At 52.3% G+C, this 20,466-nt stretch overlaps 2 protein-coding genes and 1 long non-coding RNA gene across 3 annotated transcripts in view; 1 reads left to right on the forward strand and 2 right to left on the reverse strand.

Annotated features, from left to right (window-relative positions):
• Window positions 1-6,809, forward strand: UBE2T (ubiquitin conjugating enzyme E2 T). The gene is made up of 7 exons (XM_066379506.1): window positions 1-59; window positions 3,694-3,864; window positions 4,841-4,910; window positions 5,260-5,365; window positions 5,466-5,564; window positions 5,695-5,778; window positions 6,479-6,809. Exons 2-7 carry the CDS (start codon window positions 3,756-3,758, stop codon window positions 6,599-6,601), a joined length of 591 nt encoding a protein of 196 aa, XP_066235603.1. The 5' UTR covers window positions 1-59; window positions 3,694-3,755; the 3' UTR covers window positions 6,602-6,809.
• Window positions 3,873-11,394, reverse strand: LOC136401377 (uncharacterized). Its single transcript, XR_010750511.1, has 3 exons — window positions 11,291-11,394; window positions 7,930-8,045; window positions 3,873-4,542 (listed from the first exon to the last, which is right to left on the reverse strand). It is a non-coding gene; the product is annotated as an uncharacterized lncRNA (long non-coding RNA).
• A 1,456-nt stretch (window positions 11,395-12,850) lies between these two features.
• Window positions 12,851-20,466, reverse strand: part of LGR6 (leucine rich repeat containing G protein-coupled receptor 6) — a 70,340-nt gene continuing 62,724 nt past the window's right edge. The window contains exons 17-18 of the mRNA XM_066379494.1: window positions 18,528-18,608; window positions 12,851-16,811 (exon numbers count right to left, since the gene is read on the reverse strand). Coding sequence (XP_066235591.1) covers window positions 15,580-16,811; window positions 18,528-18,608 — 1,313 coding nt within the window. The 3' untranslated portion in view covers window positions 12,851-15,579. The remainder of the gene's footprint in view (window positions 16,812-18,527; window positions 18,609-20,466) is intronic.

Raw genomic sequence — 20,466 nt, forward strand, 5'->3', positions numbered from 1 at the left:
GCGCTTGCGCGGGTGGCGGCGGGTCGGCGGGCTGAGGCGCTGTGAGGAGTTCCGTGACGGTAAAGAAGGGGCTGGTGTCGGTCCCTGCTGGGCCCCTGTGGGGGCCCCTGTGGGTCTGAGGGAAGTCTTGCTCCTGCGTGGCGTGGGGGTTCCCTCAGGGGAGGGGCCCTCGGGCTCGGGCGGTCGGGGAGTGGAGAAGACACCTAGCCAGACGCGGAGTCCTTTCTGAATCTTCAAATTTACTACAGAATTTTTTTCCGTCATAAAGTGCTGTAAAATATAATTGGAAATGTGAGTGATTCAGATCCTTGGTGATGCTGTAAATGCGAGATTTGAAGCCATTTTATACACTTATCACAAACCTAAATTTTGTTTATTCTTCAGCTGACGGGCATTTGGGTTGTTTCCCCCTTTTTTTGGTTGTTACACACAATGCTGCTGTGAACATCCGAGTACAGATGTGTGCTCACACGTGTATTTTCAGTTCTCTTGATTATAAACCTGGGCGTGGCACTGAGGGATCACTAGGTCGTCTCTGTTAAACCTGGCAGGTGGTGTCGTTTTGCATTATTCCCACCAACAAGGGGAAGGTTCCAGTTTCTCCACATCCTCCCCAACACTTAAGTGTTATCTTTGTGATGTTATCCTAGCAGTTGTGAAGTCTGTGGTTGTGGATTCAATTGACATCTCCCTAGTGGCTAATGATGTTGGGCATCTTGTCATATGCTGTCAGTTTTTGTTACATTTTGTACAGAAATTATAGCTGGAATAGAAGGGCAGAGGGATTAAAAGGGAAGGAATATACTGATTATTTGTGGATAGGCCATGTGGAGTTACCAACCCCACCACCCAAGTGGATTCATCATTAGCATTGTTAGTTTCGGTTTTAAAAATCATTCTATTTACATGTATGTCAGACCTTTTTTTAAAAATTGATTTTATGGAGAAAGAAAGAGAGAAACATCGATTTGTTGTTCTACTTATTTATGCATTCACTGGTTGACCCTTGTATGTGCCCTGATTGGGGACTGACCCACAACCTTGGGGCACTGGGATGATGCTCTAGCCTAACCAACTGAGCTAACCAGTGAGGGCTACACCTTCCAGGGGTCCCCAAACTTTTTACACAGGGAGCCAGTTCACTGTCCCTCAAACTGTTGGAGGGCCACCACATACAGTGCTCCTCTCACTGACCACCAATGAAAGAGGTGTCCCTTCCGGAAGTGCAGGGGGTGGGGGGGGCGGTCGGATAAATGGCCTCAGGGGGCTGCTGCATGCAGCCCGTGGGCTGTAGTTTGGGGACGCCTGCACAGTGGTTCTCAAACTTTTTGAAGTCAGGGCACATTTAAAATCCTACAAACACGTGTAGGCACACTATATACAAATTTCTGAGAAATATGTTAAAATAATTAAGTCAAATATTAAAGAAAAAAATATAAAGTCCAAGCGTGCTTTTATGGTAATTAAACAAAATAAATGTGACAAAATTAAATTTATTCTGACATTAAAAAACATTTTTATGTTACATTTTTTTTTTTTTTGTATTTTTCCGAAGTTGGAAACGGGGAGGCAGTCAGACAGACTCCCGCATGCGCCTCACCGGGATCCACCTGGCATGCCCTCCAGGGGGTGATGCTCTACCCATCTTGGGGCCTCTCTCTGTTGCAATCAGAGCCATTCTAGCACCTGAGGCAGAGGCCACAGAGCCATCCTCAGCGCCCGCCCGGGCAAACTTTGCTCCAATGGCTGCAGGAGGGGAAGAGACAGACAGAGAGGAAGGAGAGGGGGAGGGGTGGAGAAGCAAATGGGCGCTTCTCCTGTGTGCCCTGGCCGGGAATCGAACCCGGGACTCCTGCACGCCAGGCTGACGCTCTACCACTGAGCCAACCGGCCAGGGCCCATTTTTATGTTACATTTTTTAGTTATGCTTTTTAGAATTCATAAAAAAGGGGTTAAAAAATTAAAAAACGACAAAAAAGTTATCTTTATATATATATATATATATAGAGAGAGAGAGAGAGAGAGAGATACATTCTTAGTAAGATTTAGTAAATTCAGCAGGTCCCAGTGCGAATGTGTTGTTTCATTCTTGTGTTTATGAGAAATGCAAGCCTGATGTGTTCTAGCAATTTCTTCGATGTTTGGGCATATATTGAAAGGCAAACTCTCATTTCCTCATCAATACATTGAAGAATTTCTCTCTTTTTACTCTTAATTGTGTTGAGAGTAGAAAATCCTAATTCACATAAATAGGATGTTGAAAATTGTAGTAAAATAGTCAAAGCTGTTTTAGATATTGCCACATATTCTTTTATAGAAATCCAAAAGGCTTCAAGAGACAATTCCTTATGTTTAACCATCAATCCATGATCAGTGGATATAACCAGTTCTTCTGTTAATGTTAAACCAAAATCACTTAAAACTTCCATGAATGGGTTTCTAATCTAATTGTATTGTTCAGTTTTAAGCGATGGAAAATGTTGTAAATTAAATTCTGCCCATCAGCCTTCAAGTCCTATTATATTTACACTTAACTTTACTCACTTCCAGAATCAGATTCTTCAATATCACGCTTCTTTTTGAGAAATCTATTCATTTTATTTGGGTGTATTTATCTAAAAATAATATAATGTTGTTAATAAATATAATAATGATGTGTTAACAAAAAGAGCGGTATTTCCGTAATGAAATGGTATAATAGAGTAACTATATTTATTTTTGTATCTGGGCACATGCTGCGAACCAGCACAGCTAGTCATTCCAGGTCCTGAGTGGGAATGGTGCGGAATTAAGAAAATACGGGTCAGGAGGGCCCTGTAATTGCTGCTGGCAAGAACAAAGTGCGCCTAAAAATCGCATCTTGTTTTATTTAAAGGGCAAAGTGGGTCATTAGCAAATCAATGAGATCTTTGATCATGTTTCCAAGGCAACCGAAGAATTTTACCAAGTGCAGAAAACCCCCACCATACATATCATCTTAACTTTACCCCAGCAAAGGATAGAAGAAACTTGCCTCCAGTCTTTCCGGGGAACATGGGAGGTAGTGTAAACAATCCAGCACCAAAGCTTAACAGCCTTTTGCAACCTAATCAGGCAAATGAGGTGGGGGGTTGGGCAGACTGTCAGCTTACAGCCAATTCCCCACACCTCTGTCTCCCAAAACTGTTGGTTTTTTGGTCCCCAACAGGCACATATTTCTCTGGAATACTATAGGGCACACCTGGAAATCTTCTAGGGCGTACCAGTGTGCCCTGGTGCACACTTTGAGAACCAATGCCTTAGACCGTTAAGCATCAGCTTATAAATACCTCAGAGTGATGACTCCATGTCCTTGTCCTTGCTCCTCCCACAGTTTATGTGTCGGTCCCTGCTGAGCCAGGCATGCTGAGGGTCCAGGGGCAAGCAGAAGGAGACCCAGGCTCTGCCTAATGAGTTTGTCATTTATCAGTGGAGACACATAAATTGAAAACATCTACTGTTTTGCTGTTCGTAGAACTTTTCGAATCTTTTGTACCTTATATTTTAAATGTGTTTGCTTGAATAGATAACAAGAAGAAAATGGAAAAAATTCAGACTGCCATATGGGAATTGGGGTTTACATCAGGAATCCATCGTCCTTCCCTAAATTCAAACCATGTGCTAAAAACTCCAGTCATGAGTCTGACTGTTTTGGTATTGCCCCCTTTCTCCTAGTGGGTCCCGGCAGCTTTTAGTGTGGCGGAGTGAGCTGAGGGGGCGCCCGTGACCAGTGGATCATGCAGAGGGCTTCGCGTCTGAAGAGAGAGCTGAACCTGCTAGCCACTGAGCCACCTCCAGGCATCACGTGCTGGCATGAACGAGACCAGATGGATGATCTGCGAGCACGTAGGTATCCAGTCGGGAGATGACCCACGACCCTGTTGTAGGCTGTACTGAATCTGTCTTCTCACATGAGGAACAATCAGGACGTCAGAGTGCCAGTCATAGCTGTACCCTGATTTGTTTACATTTATAAAAGGTTCACTGGACAATTTCTTTTTTTTTTTTTTTTTTGTGACAGAGACAGAGATAGGGACAGATAGGGACAAACAGGAAGGGAGAGAGATGAGAAGCATCAATTCTTTGTTGCGGCTTCTTAGTTGTTCATTGATTGCTTTCTCATATGTGCCTTGACCGGGGGCTACAGCACAGTGAGTGACCCATTGCTCAAGCCAGTGACTTTGGGCTCAAGCCAGCGACTTTGGGCTTTAAGCTGGCGACCTTTGGGCTCAAACCAGTGACCATGGGGTCATATCTATGATCCCACGCTCAAGCTAGTGATCCCACACTCAAGCCAATGAGCCTGTGCTCAATCTGGATGTGCCTGCGGTCAAGCCAGTGACCTCAGGGTTTCGAACCTGGGTCCTCTGTTTCCTAGTCCGATGCTCTGTCCACTGCACCATCGCCTGGTCAGGCTAGACGATTTCTTCTTTGCCCTTTGTTGTACCTTCTGCTGATTTGTAGCCACGATTTGGATATCAGCTCTGAAGTGGTGTTTAGACCAAAGATCAGCACCTCAAATATCTGTGAAGCCAGACAGGAAACAGAAATGGTTACCATGCTACAGTGCAAACGAAGCAAATCTACAGTTTGTGTTTGATCCATGCCCAGTGCTTTCCAAGGACTGGGCACAGCCCTGAGTATTACTGTCCCCACCCAGCTTCTCTGTGACACCGTTGACTTCATTAGGTCTATGTGGTGTGGTAAATGAGTTCATCCAGGGCCTGACCAGGCGGTGGTGCAGTGGATATAGAGTGTTGGACTGGGATGTGGAGCGGAGGTCATCCGATCACCTCTCAACTTTTTTCTTTTTCCTTTTAAGAAATAATAGGTGGGGCCAACACACCTTATGAAAAAGGTGTATTCACACTGGAAGTGATCGTTCCTGAGAGGTGAGTGTGAATTAGATTGTAAACTTACAGGGTAAAGCACAATTATTGGAAGACAGAGCAACCTAGTCGCTAAAGGACATGGATTTTAATTCTAGTCTAATCATGACTTAATGCTGAAGTATTCAGACGGTGAAGTGGCCTGATCCAGGTGGTGGTTATATGAATGTTTTAAATATGTTATTTCTACACTTTTCTATTGCTTATAAATTTCTGTAATAAGAATTTTGGGGGAGAAAAGGTTTGCCTGATTTCAAAGGCTGTCTTCTGGAGTAGCCACCAGGAAGCTGTCTGTAGTGTATCAAGAAGCACAATTGTAATAAAATGTTTCTGTTGCCCTGTGCTTTCAAAGATACCCGTTTGAACCTCCTCAGATCCGGTTCCTGACTCCAATCTACCACCCAAACATCGATTCCGCTGGGAGGATTTGCCTGGATGTCCTCAAAACGCCACCCAGAGTGAGTGGGGTGCAGGGCCAACCACGGTGTATGTGGCTGGCAGGGAGGCATTTCAGTCTCGTTCTCGGCCACACAACGCAGCTGCTGTCTGTGTGTGCAGGGTGCCTGGAGGCCGTCTCTCAACATCGCCACAGTGTTGGCCTCCATTCAGCTGCTCATGGCGGAGCCCAACCCTGATGACCCACTCATGGCCGACATTGTAAGTGTCCCATTTCCTGTGAACACAGGTCCCCATTCCCTGTGCCTCTGACTCCGTTGGCGAGGCAGCCAGAGCTGAGCACTGCAATCCTTTTTCTGTCTGCTGACGCTTTTCTCTGTTTGTGTCTTAGTCCTCAGAGTTTAAATATAACAGGCCCGTCTTCCTCAAGAATGCCCGTCAGTGGACGGAGAAGCATGCACAGCAGAAGCAGGAGGTGCGTGTTTGCATTGCTCTCATTTCTTGCTGCTGTTGGTCTGTGAAGTGGGTGTGCATTCGATATGTATAAGCATGAATTAACCAGATCTGTACGCACGATACTTCAGAGTGGCTGGGGCGGGGGGGGGGGGGGGGGCTCTTTCTGCTATTGCAACCTCCTAAATAATAACTTAGCAAAATAGCCTTGTGGCTCAGCCAGCAGTGGGTTTTTCCTAACAGTCGTCACCCTGTGACAACACTAGAGGGCAGGCAGCACTGGGTGACTTGTGTTATTGGGGCAGCATGGAACCATGAGCGGTGACCTGTTCTTTTTCTAAGATTTTTTTAACACTGGGGAGTGACTATCTGCAGGAGTCGGGAAGGGGCGAGGGGGCAGGAGGAGGGGAACAGACCATCTTCGGGAGAGGAAAGCTTCCCCAGTTTAAGCGGAGAGTTTCCTCATTTCATGAAGCACAAACTGCAGGAGTGCAGGAATGAGCACATCGGGTTCTTGCTTAGTATAATGTCCTTGAGCTTCAGCTCAGAGCAATTAGTGTCACTTGGGGGAAAAAGTAAAGAATTAAACACACAAGAGGTGGAGGATGGTGCCGTTGGAGGGAATGCCACATACAGGAGGCAGCAAAGAAGTCCTTGGAGGTGATATCATGGGGCTCTGTGCTGTCGTAGCCTTGGTATGAACCTTGGGCTTCGCTCTGTAGGCTGATGAAGAGGGGCTTGGATGCCCACCGGTGGCCGGTGGCTTAGAAGCACACAGCACAGCATGGAAGAGGATGGCCAGGCAGCAGGGAGGCACAGAGAAGAAGTTCTGCCCCAGCATTTAGGGTTTGTCCTGGTGTCTTCGTCTGAAAGCTCAGTTTGCCTACCTCTCTACAGTGCTCTCTATTTGATGACTGTATTGTTTCTGTGTCCTGTAAAACAGACCTGTGTATTCATACATTCTGCTCTGCATTGATCTCAGTGGAGTTTGTTGTTTTTTTTTTAGCTTGTACATGTGTGTTTGTACATGCTTGTACATTTGAACCCTTTTAAACCTGAAAAATAAATAATCGTTTTGAAGGTTTACAATGTCTATCCTGAATGTGTGTCTGGGAGCAACTGGCCAGAGCTACAGTGAGAATGTTCAAGTAGCCAGAATTGTCCTTTATTTTGCCAACTTGCCAACATCACTAGGGACCCTGGGTGGTTGCTGTGGACGCAGGACAGCTGCCAGGAGCAAGTCAGTTATGCTCAGGCTGCAGGGTCCAGGTGTCTCAGCACCATGTGGGGAGATAAGGTAGTGTTCTCCCTTTGTGATCACCCAGCTGGTTAGAATGTCTGGGGCAGAGCTTTGACTTGCCCAGTGATACATATTGAACACCTACTTTGTGCCCAGTTTTGTGCTCGTGTTTTAGAATGCCCTGGTGAGGAAATCGGATGGGGATTAACCAAATGAACAAGCTTTTGGTTTTTTGTTGGGTTTTTTTGTTTGTTTTTTTTCCCCCAAAGTTAGAAGCCGGGAGGCAGTTAGACAGACTCCTACATGCGCCTGACCGGAATCCACCCGGCATGCGCACCAGGTGGTGATGCTCTGCCCATCTGGGGCGTTGTTCCATAGTGGCTGAAGCTATTCTAGCACCTGAGGCGGAGGCCATGGAGCCGTCCTCAGTGCCCGAGCCAACTTTGCTCCAATGGAGCGTTGGCTGCTGGAGGGGAAGAGCAAGAAGGGAGAGGGGGAGGGGTGGGGAAGCAGATGAGCGCTTCTCCGATGTGCCCTGGCTGGGAATCGAATCCGGGACTTACACACGCCAGGCTGATGCTCTACCGCTGAGCCAACTGGCCAGGGCCCAAGTGTACAAATTTTAATGGGGGTGTTTACAGTCCCCCTCTGTCCCCAGCTCCATCTCAAGGCAAGTCCTCGCAACAGCTTGGTGCTGAACCTGCATTCCCCATTCAGGATTCTGTGACACAATTGGACCTCACTGTTAGGTGACAGAAAACATCAAACAGCAATCAGTTGAAGTGGAAGAGGTTGCTGTGCTGAGCCAGAGACTTTGTGAGGAAGGCAGGTGTTAGGACTGTTATGTCCCTGTCTGTCCTGGCGTAGTGACTGCCACTGCAAGGTACCCTCACAGAAAATCCACCTCTGAACGGGCAGTTCCCGTTCATCTACCTGAATCACCCGTGTCCCTCACGCAGCCTGCAGCAGGACACGTGTGATACCACACTCAAGGCTGTGAAGACAAGGACCGGATTTGTGTAATCCACTAATGACATGATGACATCAACCTGAAAATAGAAATTCCCTCTGTAGCCCCCCCCCCCCCACTGTGTAACTCCCCAGCTTCTACAACATTTTTTTTTTTTTTTGTATTTTTCCGAAGCCAGAAACGGGGAGGCAATCAGACTCTTGCATGCACCTGACTGGGATCCACCTGGCACGCCCACCAGGGGGCGATGCTCTGCCCATCCGGGGCGTCGCTCTGTTGCGACCAGAGCCATTCTAGCGCCTGAGGCAGAGGCCACAGAGCCATCCTCAGTGCCCGGGCAAAATTTGCTCCAATGGAGCCTTGGCTGTGGGAGGGGAAGAGAGAGACAGAGGAAGGAGAGGGGGAGGGGTGGAGAAGCAGATGGGCGCTTCCCCTGTGTGCCCCAGCCAGGAATCGAACCTGGGACTCCTGCACACCAGGCCGACGCTCTACCACTGAGCCAACTGGCCAGGACCTACCACATTCTTAAACTCACTTCTCAAGCCAGTAACTTCTCTTTCTAAAGCCCAGGAACTACTTTTACTCTAGGCTGTCTCCTCTGCCCACCTTTGTTCCTAGGACAGGCGAACTGAGTGACCCCAACCCCCCAATTAAAGAGGAAAGACGACACTCATGACTGGTCACACAAACTGCAGACTCCAAGAACCCTCTTCTGCACCCTCCCCTCCCCAAACATCTAAATAGGAATGTTCTGCCACCGGCCACTGCTGCTTAGCCTGGAGTTCTGGGGCAGAATAACAGAGCAGGGTGCTGGGCACAGACCTGCCCTGCCCTAAGCAGCACACTTGCTTTGTCCTTGCTCCTCAGGATATCCCCCCACCTCCTGCCGTAGTCCCAGAGTGCCCACGCCCTCTCCAACTGTTTCTACTAGCCACGCCGCCTCCCTCCATTTCCTGCAAGCTTCAATCAGGACCACTACTGGGTAACTCAGTCTCAGTGCAACTCTGCCTCAGTGTCCTGACTGGCTGCTTTCTCCACATCTTCCAGCAGAGGTGACCTCCTGTGGCTGAAGTTTCTGCCTCTAGGTCCTCTCTCTTTTTTTTTTTATTTAAAGTTTATTTACTTATTCATTGTAGAGAGCAGAGAGAGAGAGAGAGAAGGGAGGAGCAGAAAGCATCAACTCCCATATGTGCCTTGACCAGGCAAGCCCAGGGTTTTGAACCAGCGACCTCAGCATTCCAGGTTGAAGCTTTATCCACTGTGCCACCACAGGTCAGGCTAGGTCCTCTCTTGACCTGGGAGTTATGTCTGAGGGACAACAGGACAGGGCAAGTAGCACAGTGGTCCCTCCTGGGGGATGTCTTGCTCCTCCCCCCACCCCCACTGACCTCAGGACATGCTGGGCAGCTTAATCCCTCAGGGCTGCCGGTCCTACATCACCAACAGGCTCGAGCCAGCTCCCTGCCAGGTTCACCGCCTTCCACCTGGAGTAGCCCTGAGGTCCTCTACTGCTTCACTCTGAGTGGCCCCCAGACAGCCCACATTCTGGGGACTTGAGCAGCTAACAGCCCCAAGTCTTACTAAGTGCCAGGCACATGCGTCTTCATACAAAAATTCTCCTTTTCTGGTGTCAGGAGCCTGCAGCGTTGAGGTAGTGTCCTCATCCCCATTTTACCAATGACGACACAGAAGCAGATGGTTGGTCTGGGACCAGAGCCAGGCCCGTCTGACTCCAGAGTCCTCCTGAATGCCTTAGGGAACCCTGTTCCAGTATTGACATATCCATCTCCTCCATTCCACAGAGCAGCTTGGGGTCATGGGCAGCCACCTCCCCCCAGCTTCCTTCCCTACAAAGTGAGAAGTGTCTCCCATTGCTGACTGTCCACCGGTCCTGAGGCTCTGACACTACCCAAGACCTCCAAGGGCAGAGCCTACAGAGCTCAGGTGCAGTGATAAGATCCACAAGGTGAGCCTCTGTCACCTGCTCATCCCCCCCATTCGTGCCCCTCCCCTCTGCCAGCCCTCATGCCGATGTCCTAGACAGTGGTTGGCAAACTCATTAGTCAACAGAGCCAAATATCAACAGTACAACGATTGAAATTTCTTTTGAGAGCCAAATTTTTTTAACTTAAACTATATAGGTAGGCCTGATCTGTGGTGGCACAGTGGATAAAGCGTCGACCTGGAAATGCTGAGGTCGCCGGTTCGAGACCCTGGGCTTGCCTGGTCAAGGCACATATGGGAGTTGATGCTTCCAGCTCCTCCCCCCTTCTCTCTGTCTCTCTCTCCTCTCTCTCCCTCTCTCCCTCTCCTCTCTAAAAATGAATAAAAAAAATATATAGGTAGGTACATTCCTTATCGAGGTAGCGCCTGCACGTGGTATTTTGTGGAAGAGCCACACTCAAGGGGCCAAAGAGCTGCATTGTGGCTCATAAGCCGCAGTTTGCCAACCAGGGTCTAGGTTACCTGGAGGGACCGCCTGCCATGACCGCTCTCCCCTCCTGCTGGCCCATCTGGACAAGCTTTGCCTAGCCACATTCCCATTCATGAGTAACTGCCCTCTTTCCCCTCCTGCTGTGGGCAGGGGGCCGCAGGAAGAGGTGCAAAGAGGCTTATCTGCAGGTGACAGAACTCTTAACAACTCACCTGAGCAAAACAAAGCCACAGCTTCACCAGCAAGCCCACTCAAGGCCCCACCCTGTGCACAGGGAGCCGGATGGCTGGGCAGCCTGGGCTGCCCTCCACCTGGGACAACAGGCTGAACTCCTCCTGGGCCAAGTCGGAGAGCAGCAGAGGCCCAGGCAGAGGGCCTTACCCACAGGAACAAGGACTGTGATGTGGGTTTTCAAGAGAGAAAGGACAGCATAAGGCCCAGCCCAGGCCTGGTGTGCCAGCTGTCACCGGGCAGCTCTCAGGGACACAAACAGCTCAGTCCAGGCAGAAGCTGTCGCTCAGTGAGCCCGCACGCATGAAGCATTCACTCACACTAGAGCTCAGTTGGCCTGGACGGGACCTGGGCAGACAGGGGTGGGCCAGTTGCCTGTGGACCTAGGAGTTGGCCTGGTGAGGACAAGGACGCCGGCTGGTGAGAGTCTCACCCATCTCTCAGGACACCACGTGGGAAATACCAAGAGGAACCAAGACCGTAAGCCAGGGAACCAATGCGCAAGCCTGCAGGCATGGCTGAGAAGAGTGGGGACGTGGGGAACCAGCGTGGCACCATCAGCAGCAGTGTGAACAAACACAGACTGGGTCAGCAGAAGCAAGGGTCAGCTGAGGCACATTACTCAGGGCAGCCGCCATCTGCGTCAGAGGGTCACTTACCCCTTTGCCACCAGGACGTGGTCGCTGGTGGGGGGCACAGGGATGCAGGCTCCCCTGTCTTGGCTCCCGCTCTGGCCTTGGTGCTGCTGCTTCCAGGAGGCCTGCCCTCCACACCCAGTGCACCTGATCACAAACATGCCCTGACATGCTGCAGGTGGAGTGACTCAGCCTTGGCTTTCTTCAGGCTACCACCTGGCCCCCAGTGCCTGCCCACCCAGCAAAGGTGACCTGCTGGCGCCTATTGACCTAGGGCTGTCCCAGCACTGGTGAGGTGATGCCCCCACGGGGACGGGCTGCAGACTGTTTACAAGAACAGGGGGCTGAGCAACCAGCAGGTGCATAGAAGGGAAGAAACAAAACCTATGACTCATCTGGGCAGGGGTATGAGCAGCTATAAAAAGGGGAGTGCGGTCTCGTTGGTCTGGAAAAGTCTCTGAATTCCCTCAGCAGGTGAGGGAGCAGCAGGGGGGCTCCTCCCACTGTAGAAAGATGAGAATTTGCTTCACTCTGCATTCGTGTCAAGTTACATAAGGAACTGGAACAGGGCAGCCAGGAGGGTTTGGGAAGTGGGCAGTAGGGATGGGAGAAGACAGAGACTTAAGAGGTCTATGTTTTCTGTGACAGCATTACTTATTCAAAAATTAAATTTACAGACAGCTTTTTAAATAAAGGGGGTACGGAGGAGCCATCAGTGGTGGTTGAGAAGCAGATCCCCCAAATCTCAGAGCAGGCTCAGTGTCAGACCTGCGAGGCCCAGCCCACTGCTCCTATCTGAGGTTTGCTGAGAGGCCGCCTCCCCGGTGCTCCACACCTGACCTCCTGGGAAACCCTGTTTCCTGAGTCAGCCCATCTCCACCTCTCACTCAGCCCAGACAGCCAAGGAGGGCAACTGCACGGCCTTCTTGCAGCAGGGCCAGAAAGAAGGGTGGATGCTCAGGGGTGGAGTTCTCAGGGGAGGACAGGTGCTCCTGGGGACACATCTTGTCATCTCAGAAGGGTGTCAGGTGCTGGGCCAGTACAGCCCAGACACAACTCAGGGGCTGGCATCTCAGTCCCCTAACTGTGGGTTCTGATGAACCAAACTCTTCCCCTGACTCTGTGATGGTGCCTCCCACTTCAGGGTTTGGGGGAGAAAGCTTCCAAGGCAGAGAGTGGGGAGCAAGGTGACCCACGGAGAAAAGCCAGTTGGTCTCTGGGGTTTGCCATGTCAGGAGACCCCAGGAATAGGCTTGGGTCTGAGTCACAGGAAGCCTCTTGTTTCTGCTTTCTTTACATAATTCACTCTCCAGCTCAGCGCCAGGCACAAAGGGCAAGTGGCATGATTCCAGTCCCTCTAAACTTCTACCCTGTGCCTTTCTGGCTGGGCCCCAGGTGCCCAAGTGCAGAGGACTGGCTGAAGATGAGTCTGCACACCAGGCCACCCTCCTCAAGACAGCCCCCCTCCGTGGCCACACCCACATCCATCAGAGATAGCTGCCCAGGGACACACGCAACACTTCACTGAGCTTTATTATACAGAAGATTCCAAATATTTACACCTCAACAAGTCTCACACTTCACATGGCCACAGAGGGAGGAGACTGGAGCCTGGGGTGGGAGAGCTGTTGCCCAGAGCGGAGGTAGCAGAGGTAGTTACAAGATGAGCCAGGAAGGACGGAGGCTCTGGTGACCTCCGGGCACCTCGGTCACTCAGGTTCCTCCCAGTCCTCAAACCTTTCATTCTTCCTGGACAGGAAAGCTGGGAAGGAGGTTGGGACTCTATGTGGGAAGAGGAAGGCAGAGAGAAGGCCACCATCTTCAAATCTCAGCACCGAATTCAGGGGCTTTTCCTCCTGGTATGTCCGAGGGGCTTCAGAAACCCTGGTTTTTCCACCACTGAAAGCTCTCCATAAGCCAGTTGGGGAGAGGACGCAGCACCCAAGCCCAGCAGCGTTCACCAGCTCAGCAGTTCCTGCTTTCCGCCACCCCAGGCCTTGGATGAATTCTTCCCCACGGACAACATTTCAGATTTTTGTCAACAAAACAAAATGCATAGACACGCATTGAATGACTTGGTTTCTGACTCCATGTTTATCCAAGTCATACAAAACCCTCCTGGTTTCCTGATCATAATGGAGACAACCAAAGGGCTGACCTGCTCACTCGCTCGAGTCACAAACAGGCCCTGGGCTTCGCCGCCGCATGTTTAGTAAGCAGGTAACGGCTACCAAGCTTTTTGACAAAGAAAGTAGTTCAGGAAAGACATCTCCACTCCCTTCCCACCTCCCCCCAACCAAAAGGGCCAGCCTGGGTCCATGCTCAGGCCCTTATGGTGTCGTGATAGTGGTCACCCAAGAGACGGCAACCGAAGAGCTCCAACACCTTCCGTGGGAGAGGCCACCTGCAGGGGACAGGTCCTATGACTGCTGGACTCCAGCACATGACCTGCACTCCACACCCCACCCAGCGCTCCTTCCTGACCCCAAGGGACACGATTACATGAGAGGAGCAGCTGTGAGGAGGGGCCGGCTGACTTCCTGGAAGCCAGGGCTCCCAATCACACCAATTCTGTTGTCCCCAGGCACCTCAGTGAGCACCTCTCACGTAAGTTACCTGATCTCTGCACCCAAAGTGAGCAGGCTCCTTCCATGCAAGGCTGTCCATCAGCCCTTGGGACTGGGGAGCAGGCGTTTCCAATATCCACCCAACAAATGAGTGCAATGTCACTTGGCGAGTGCTTGTCCTGAGGCTGACCCTATAGACCTGGGGTCTCTCCTGTGGTCACAAGGCCAACACATGAGTTCCAGAGCCTGCAAGAGTCTGGGCAACTCAGCTGCTTGGACGAAAATGAGGAAAACGCCTGTTCCGCTCACAGTCTCGGCCTCGTGTCTCCAGCCTGTGCCCACGCCTGGAGGTCTGGGAGCAGCAGCGGGAGAGCAGGGATGCTGGGCTGTGAACCTGAAGGGCTTTCTCGGGGTTGTTGTCCCAGGCTGGACACTCGCCCCGGGCCGGGGGGCTGGCTACAGACCTGGACTTGAAGGGGACCCTGTTCCCTTCAGGGGCAGATTCCAGACTCCTGTCCTGATGGGACTGATGTTGGGATGCCCCGGGACAGGTCTCACCCAGATTCTCTCTGTGTGCAGAGTGGCCTAGCTCTCTCATTCTCATCCCGAGTGCATTTGGGGTGGGGAGGGGATTCCTCAGAGATGCTCAGAGGCATCGGGTGAGCAGCAAATTCATAAGGGCCCCCAGAAACCCAATTCCTATGATTCTTCCTACAGTTCACACAACAAACACCCCTCTAGTGTGCTGGCTGCGGGCTCCCTGCCCCACAGGGAAGGCAGGGCCCAGGATGCAAAGGGAAGATCAGGCTTTGGCAAGAGGTGACATGATGGAAAACCACCGGATGGCAACTTAGGGCCAGAGGGAAGCCAACAGCCACAGGCTGGCCTGTGTGCACCTGCCAGGGTCCAGGAGCTGCCCCCTTCTTTGGTCGTTGGGCTAGGGAAGAAGGTGGGAGGAATCTGTGCACTACCCTGGTGCCGGGGGCCAAGGCCAGAACCACATGGGCAGCCTCCTGCTCATCCTTCGCAGGTGGAGAGTGGAGTCTCTGCTGGCGGATGGAATCCCCCACTTCATCCCAGGAGCTTCCAGGATGAGTGGCGTCTCACGGGGTTACTGAGTAGCACTAGGTGGTACAGAGATGAGGCACCTGAGAGAGAGCAGGGCTAAATTCTCTGAGACATTGTTCCACGAAGACCAATCAGGCAAACAAAGCTGCTGCCAAACATTTTGGGGAGCTGGGTTCAAGGCCATCAACAGAGTTCAGTGCAGCAGGAACAGTCAGCACTGTCACCACCTTGAAATGCACAGTGACCCTCTAAGAAGGGGACTTCTTGTGTTACATCTTCCCAGGCTCGTCTCTGCATGGCACAGGTCCAGGTTAATGGGACACAGAACACGTATTGTGTCCAATCCGTGAGCCACAGGGGAGATGCCCAAGTTCCTCTGGTGGTCCCCTGCAGGCCTTTCTCAGCCTGGACCTGCTCAGCCCCCTTTGCCTTAAGCAGACAGACTTCCAGACAGACTTCTGGCGGCAGCCTCAGAAGTGACCGGGAAGAGGCCTGAAGGATGGCCCAGAGGAAACCGGGACACGCAGCACATGCCAGTGACGGGCCATGGGCGACCAGGGCGCTGGAGCCTGGGCCATCCTCCTGCGGACCACAGAGCAGCTGTGGGTCATGTTTATTTTACAAGCAGCCATGGTTCATGGAGGGTGGGAAGGAGTTGGGACACCAGGATAGGGACATTTATACGTGGGAGGCAAAGGCTGAGCCAGAGGGCTGGACGCTCCTGCTGGCCGACAAGCTCCCACAGCCCGGTGCGGCCCCCTCTGCTCTCGGTAGCAACTCTCCATCTGTGGAGGGTTGCTGGTTCCCAAAATGGCTGCCCTCCAGCCTGGGGGCGCCTGGCTGTTGGCAAGAGATGAGGGTCCCTGTGGAGAAGCCATAGGCCTCTGGGCCAGGGGGCCGCCCAGCCTCAGAAGCTTCCAGGATGAGATCCACATCGGAGAAGGCCACCAGGGCCTGGGTGGAGTCACAGGAGCTCTTCTCCAGGTGGCTGGCCACCGTGGAGGCCAGGGGCCCTGAGGCACGGTCACAGGGCCAGAGCCGCCACAGGTCCTCGCGAAAGTGCGGGTTGAAGAGCAGGTAGAGCAGGGGGTTGAGGCAGGCCGGCAGCGGCAGCACCAGGAGCAGCACAGACTTCACTGCCTCGGGGGTGACAGGAACAAGGCCAAGCACGGAGGCCACGCTCAGGAAGGCCACGGGGCAGTGGAGCAGCCCGTCCGTGAAGAGAAGCCAGGCCACGTGCCTCACCATGGCGCAGTCCCACACAGTCTCCAGCTCACCCCGCGGCAGGTCGCAGTACAGTTTGATGTGGGCACCCGCCACAACCAGGAAGCAGAAGGAGTTCAGCATCACCAGGGCCACGGCAAAGCCCAGGGCGGCTGGCCGCCCATCAGGCAGGGCGTAGGGCAGGCAGAGCGGGGAGGCCCCATACTCCCCCACTGAGGCCAGGGGCAGGGCTGCAGCCACCCCTGCCAGTGCCAGGCAACCCAGCGCCCCTGCTTGCACACTGCCCAAGGCAGGTGCCTTCTTGTGAGACCAGACACAGGACACCGGGACACTGCACTGCACAGCAGCCAAAGTCAGCAGCAGCACAGCGGCCTCGGAGCCAAGCACGGCCAGGAAGCCGGTGGCCCGGCAGCCTAGCCCCGACTCCCAGCGGGCCCCATACTCAGCAAAATGGCCAAAGGTCAGGGCATCCACGGAGGCCAGGAGACCACAGGAGATGCCAGTCAAGGTGTTGGCCCCTGCAATGGCACCAACTACAAACTTGATGGGGGTTAGGGGGACAGGCCCCCCTGCGAAGACACTCAGCAGCACCATCCCGTTACAGAGCACAGACAGCAGCACGATGGCCCACACGGCCAGGCGGACACCCCAGCTCTCAAAGAGGTACTCGCAGGGCTTGAAGGGGCCTGTGGAGAAAGGACCAGACAGACATCACCCCTGGGCCCAGATCACTTGACATGAGTCCTGGGGACGAGGCCAGGAAGGCTGAGCTGGTTTTGGGAACCCTGCTGGGGCTGGGGTCACACTCAGAACAGAAACACATAAAGACACACACAAAGCACAGACCAATATGGTGCAAGTCCAGGCAGCGAGGAAGGGCCAAGCAAACCTGTCTTGCCAAACGAGCATCATTTGGAAGGAAGGGGCAGGCTGGTGCAGAGGAATGGATGGGACCTCAGGATTGGGCCATGGCTGGAGGAAAGACACAGAGGTGTGAGGCTGCCCAGAGAGCCACACGCTGCAGCCAAGGCTCTGCTCACCCCACTGGGACCCAGGGAGCCACTTAGGACCCGCTGTGGATGGGCCCCAACCAGGTACCATCCAGGCTGACCCTGGCTCTGTGACAAGGACACAGACCACCTTTAGTATACATAGCGTCTGTCCGTGTCTGGGGCGCACAGCTCACAGACTGGGTTTCCTGTCTGGCCCTGCTGAGGGGTCAGAGCCTGGTGTTTCCCACCTGGCACCTGGGTCCTGTCCTCAAGTGACCCCGTCACTCTGGACTATTATTCCTCCACCCCTCTCAGCTTCATGCTCCTGTTCAGCAATGTACTGCTACACAGCTTGGGGCTTGGAAAGGAATTTAGGAGCCATTTTTTAAACATTTCTATTTCCTGATGACCAAGCAACAGATGGTAATTATAGAAAACTTGTCAACGATAACATGGAAAAATCACAAGTACTTAAGATCCCACCTCTCAGAGAGAACTCTTTACTTTGATATGCTTCTTTCCACTAAGAACACATATACATATACATATACATATACATATACATATACATATACATATACATATACATATACATATACGGTTTTAAACTACATTGGGGCTTTACTGAATAGCTTTTATTCTTTTTTTTAAAAGTTAAAATGTTGTCAAGTATCCTTCTCCATTCCCTTATGTTTGTATAAATATCCACCATAGGGAAAGGCCATGGTCTATCTGGACATTCGTATGAGCCATGTTAAAGCAAGGTCATGGTCATTTTGGACTTTGTCTCTGATGTGTCTTCTTTCACTTGCTCATTACAGGTTTTTGGAGGTGAAACTTCTGTCCAGGTCTCAAAAAAATGTGCTGGTTTCCTCTGCGTTCGTGCACCTGCCCGGGCAGCCAATAGAGGGCACGCTGCAGCCACCGAGCGTGCAGGGCCAGTGTGCCCACAGGACTGATTTCAGCCTCGGCTGCAGAGGTGGGGCGGAGGGCCTGACCTACAGGGGTGGGACAGTGGAACACGGACGTGGTGTGACACTCAGAAGCCCCTGCCAACTGTTTCCAGCCTATCTGAGCAGCTGCTGTCCTGGCCTGGGCACTGTGCACGTGGCACCAAGGGAAGGGAATGCTTCCCTCTCGGTACTTGAGAGTGAGTTGAACCAAGTGAACAAGATCTTTCTTCTTTCTTAGAGCTGATGGATTTAGGTTAAATTCTAAAGGGGCTTCCTTGGTTAGATGCCCACCCTGGGGGGGAGGGGCATTTAAGAGAGACAGCACCTTCATGGACAGAGCATTCACCAGCTGCTCACCGAAAAAGGCTGTCCCTCTGGTCCCCAGGAGTGCCTGCAGCATGGCCAAAAACATGCCAGGATGACCCTGCATCCCCTGCCTCCTGCAGCACCCCCTTACCTGGAACAGGGCTGCACTGGACACTGGGCTGTGGCTCCGTGGCTTCCATTTCCAGCTGGAGTTCATCCAGGTCCAGGTCATCTGATGGAGAGACCAGACAGTGGCTGGGGCCCTGGGCTCAAAACACCCACCCCTTTACAAAGCCCCCTGCATCCCTCTGCACAGCACAGCCCCCTCCGGGGGCCTTGATCATGCGCTCTGCCCCTGGGTGTAACCCGTGGGTGGGTCATCTGTGTAGCTGGCTCTTTACAGAGGTCTGCTCTCCCTGTAACTCAGCTCTGGGTCCTTTCCACATGGCCAGGGTCCACAGCTGCTGCCTGGCATTAGGGGAGGGACAGCCAGTCCTCAGTGCCAGCCCAGCACCCCCCATCCATGCGGGAACTGTGTTAAGAAGGACATCTTAAGACAGAAGAAGTGATCTAGAGTGTGTGTACAGAGAAGGTGACCAAGAGACAGTGAGCAGAGGCCCTGTGGGAGATAGTCCGGCAGCTGGGGCATTTGGCTTGGGGAGGCGAGAGTGAGTCCTCAGAATGCATGAAGTCCTCTGGCATGAAGGAGTCGGGAGTTGCTCTCCTATGCTGTGTCATCCCAGAGGACCCACACAGTAGAACAAGGAAAATCAGTGGATGGAAAGAGGAGGCAAGTTAGGGTTCAAGTGGAGAAGTCCCAGTTCTTACTAACACAAATGAGTTCCACAATTAAGAGTTGTCCAAAAGCTGTGAGGAGGTCCGTGTGCCAAACCCAGTGTCTGCTGTGTGTCGGGCACAGGCACTGTCAGGGCAACACGGCATGGCCCTGACCTCGAGGAGCTTACGGCACAAACAAGGATCACTGTCATGGCTCCGTGCACAAGTGTCTGTTGACATTATTGGACAGAGAGGAAACATGCCCATGGAAGGCAGGTGTCTTGCCCAGGTCTCAGCCCGTGGGCGAGTGAGCAAGAGGGCAGCATCCACAGCCAGGGGTGTCTGACCACAGAGCCTGATAGCTGGACACGAGGCTTTCCCAGGCAGGACTAGGTTGGAGGTGGGGGGATAGGAAGCCTTGTCCCTGGTGACACTGAGGCAGACAGTCCCTAATATGAGAAGGGACACATCTACACTGAGGCAAAGGCAGGTGAAGTCATCTTCAACCACCCTTTTGGCTCTATTCTAAGTCTGTCAGTCAAAGAAAATAGGATTAAAAGAATACATTGTTAAAAAATTCTATAACGTGTTTCAAACAAATGGATGTTTTTCTTATTCACCGTTACAATGTTTCTTAAATAGGGGCTGCAAGGGTGGGACATCTCAGAATCCACAAATTCTATGGGAATTTTGAAATGATCTAAAACATTTTGTAAATTATGCAGATGAAACTCCTGCACGTTGTGCAGCAGGTTTGAGAGCCAGCGCCCTGGGGCTCTTCTTCTGGCTACAGGGGATAGACAGGTGACTGCTGTACTTGTCCTGTTGGCCCACATGGTATATTTCCTGTGCAGGCCCTTCCTCCCCACCTAACGGGTAAACACCTGCGTTGGGAGTGCTCCCAGGAGACTGAGGTGTGCAGCTACCCCTGGCCTGGACTCCAAGGGGCGGCAGCTGTGCTCCATCCTGCACTTCCTTCTCTCCCCACCTTTCCTCCCACCCGCTCTGACTCTCCAGAATGGACCTCAGCCACACTTTGAAGTCAAGATGCATAAATGAAATACAAGGGCTGAGGCCGGTGGAGTCTGTCTGAGGCTGGGAGAGTCCCAGCCAAGGTGTTGAGTAACCACTCTTCAAACGAGGAGGAAATAGAGGCTGACAGCAGCAGCAGCTTCTGGCTTCCCCTCCGGGGCTCGTGAGCTCCCACAGGAAGTGGGGCCCAGCCCTCGCTCCTGGTACCTGCAGGCAGCCCACTTCCGAAGCCTCTGGTTCTTCCAGACCTGAGCCTGGTGGAAAGTTTCACCTTGAGGAAG

This window comes from Saccopteryx leptura, chromosome 1 (genome assembly GCF_036850995.1).
Source record: "Saccopteryx leptura isolate mSacLep1 chromosome 1, mSacLep1_pri_phased_curated, whole genome shotgun sequence".
In the NCBI taxonomy this organism is placed as follows: Eukaryota; Metazoa; Chordata; class Mammalia; order Chiroptera; family Emballonuridae; genus Saccopteryx; species Saccopteryx leptura.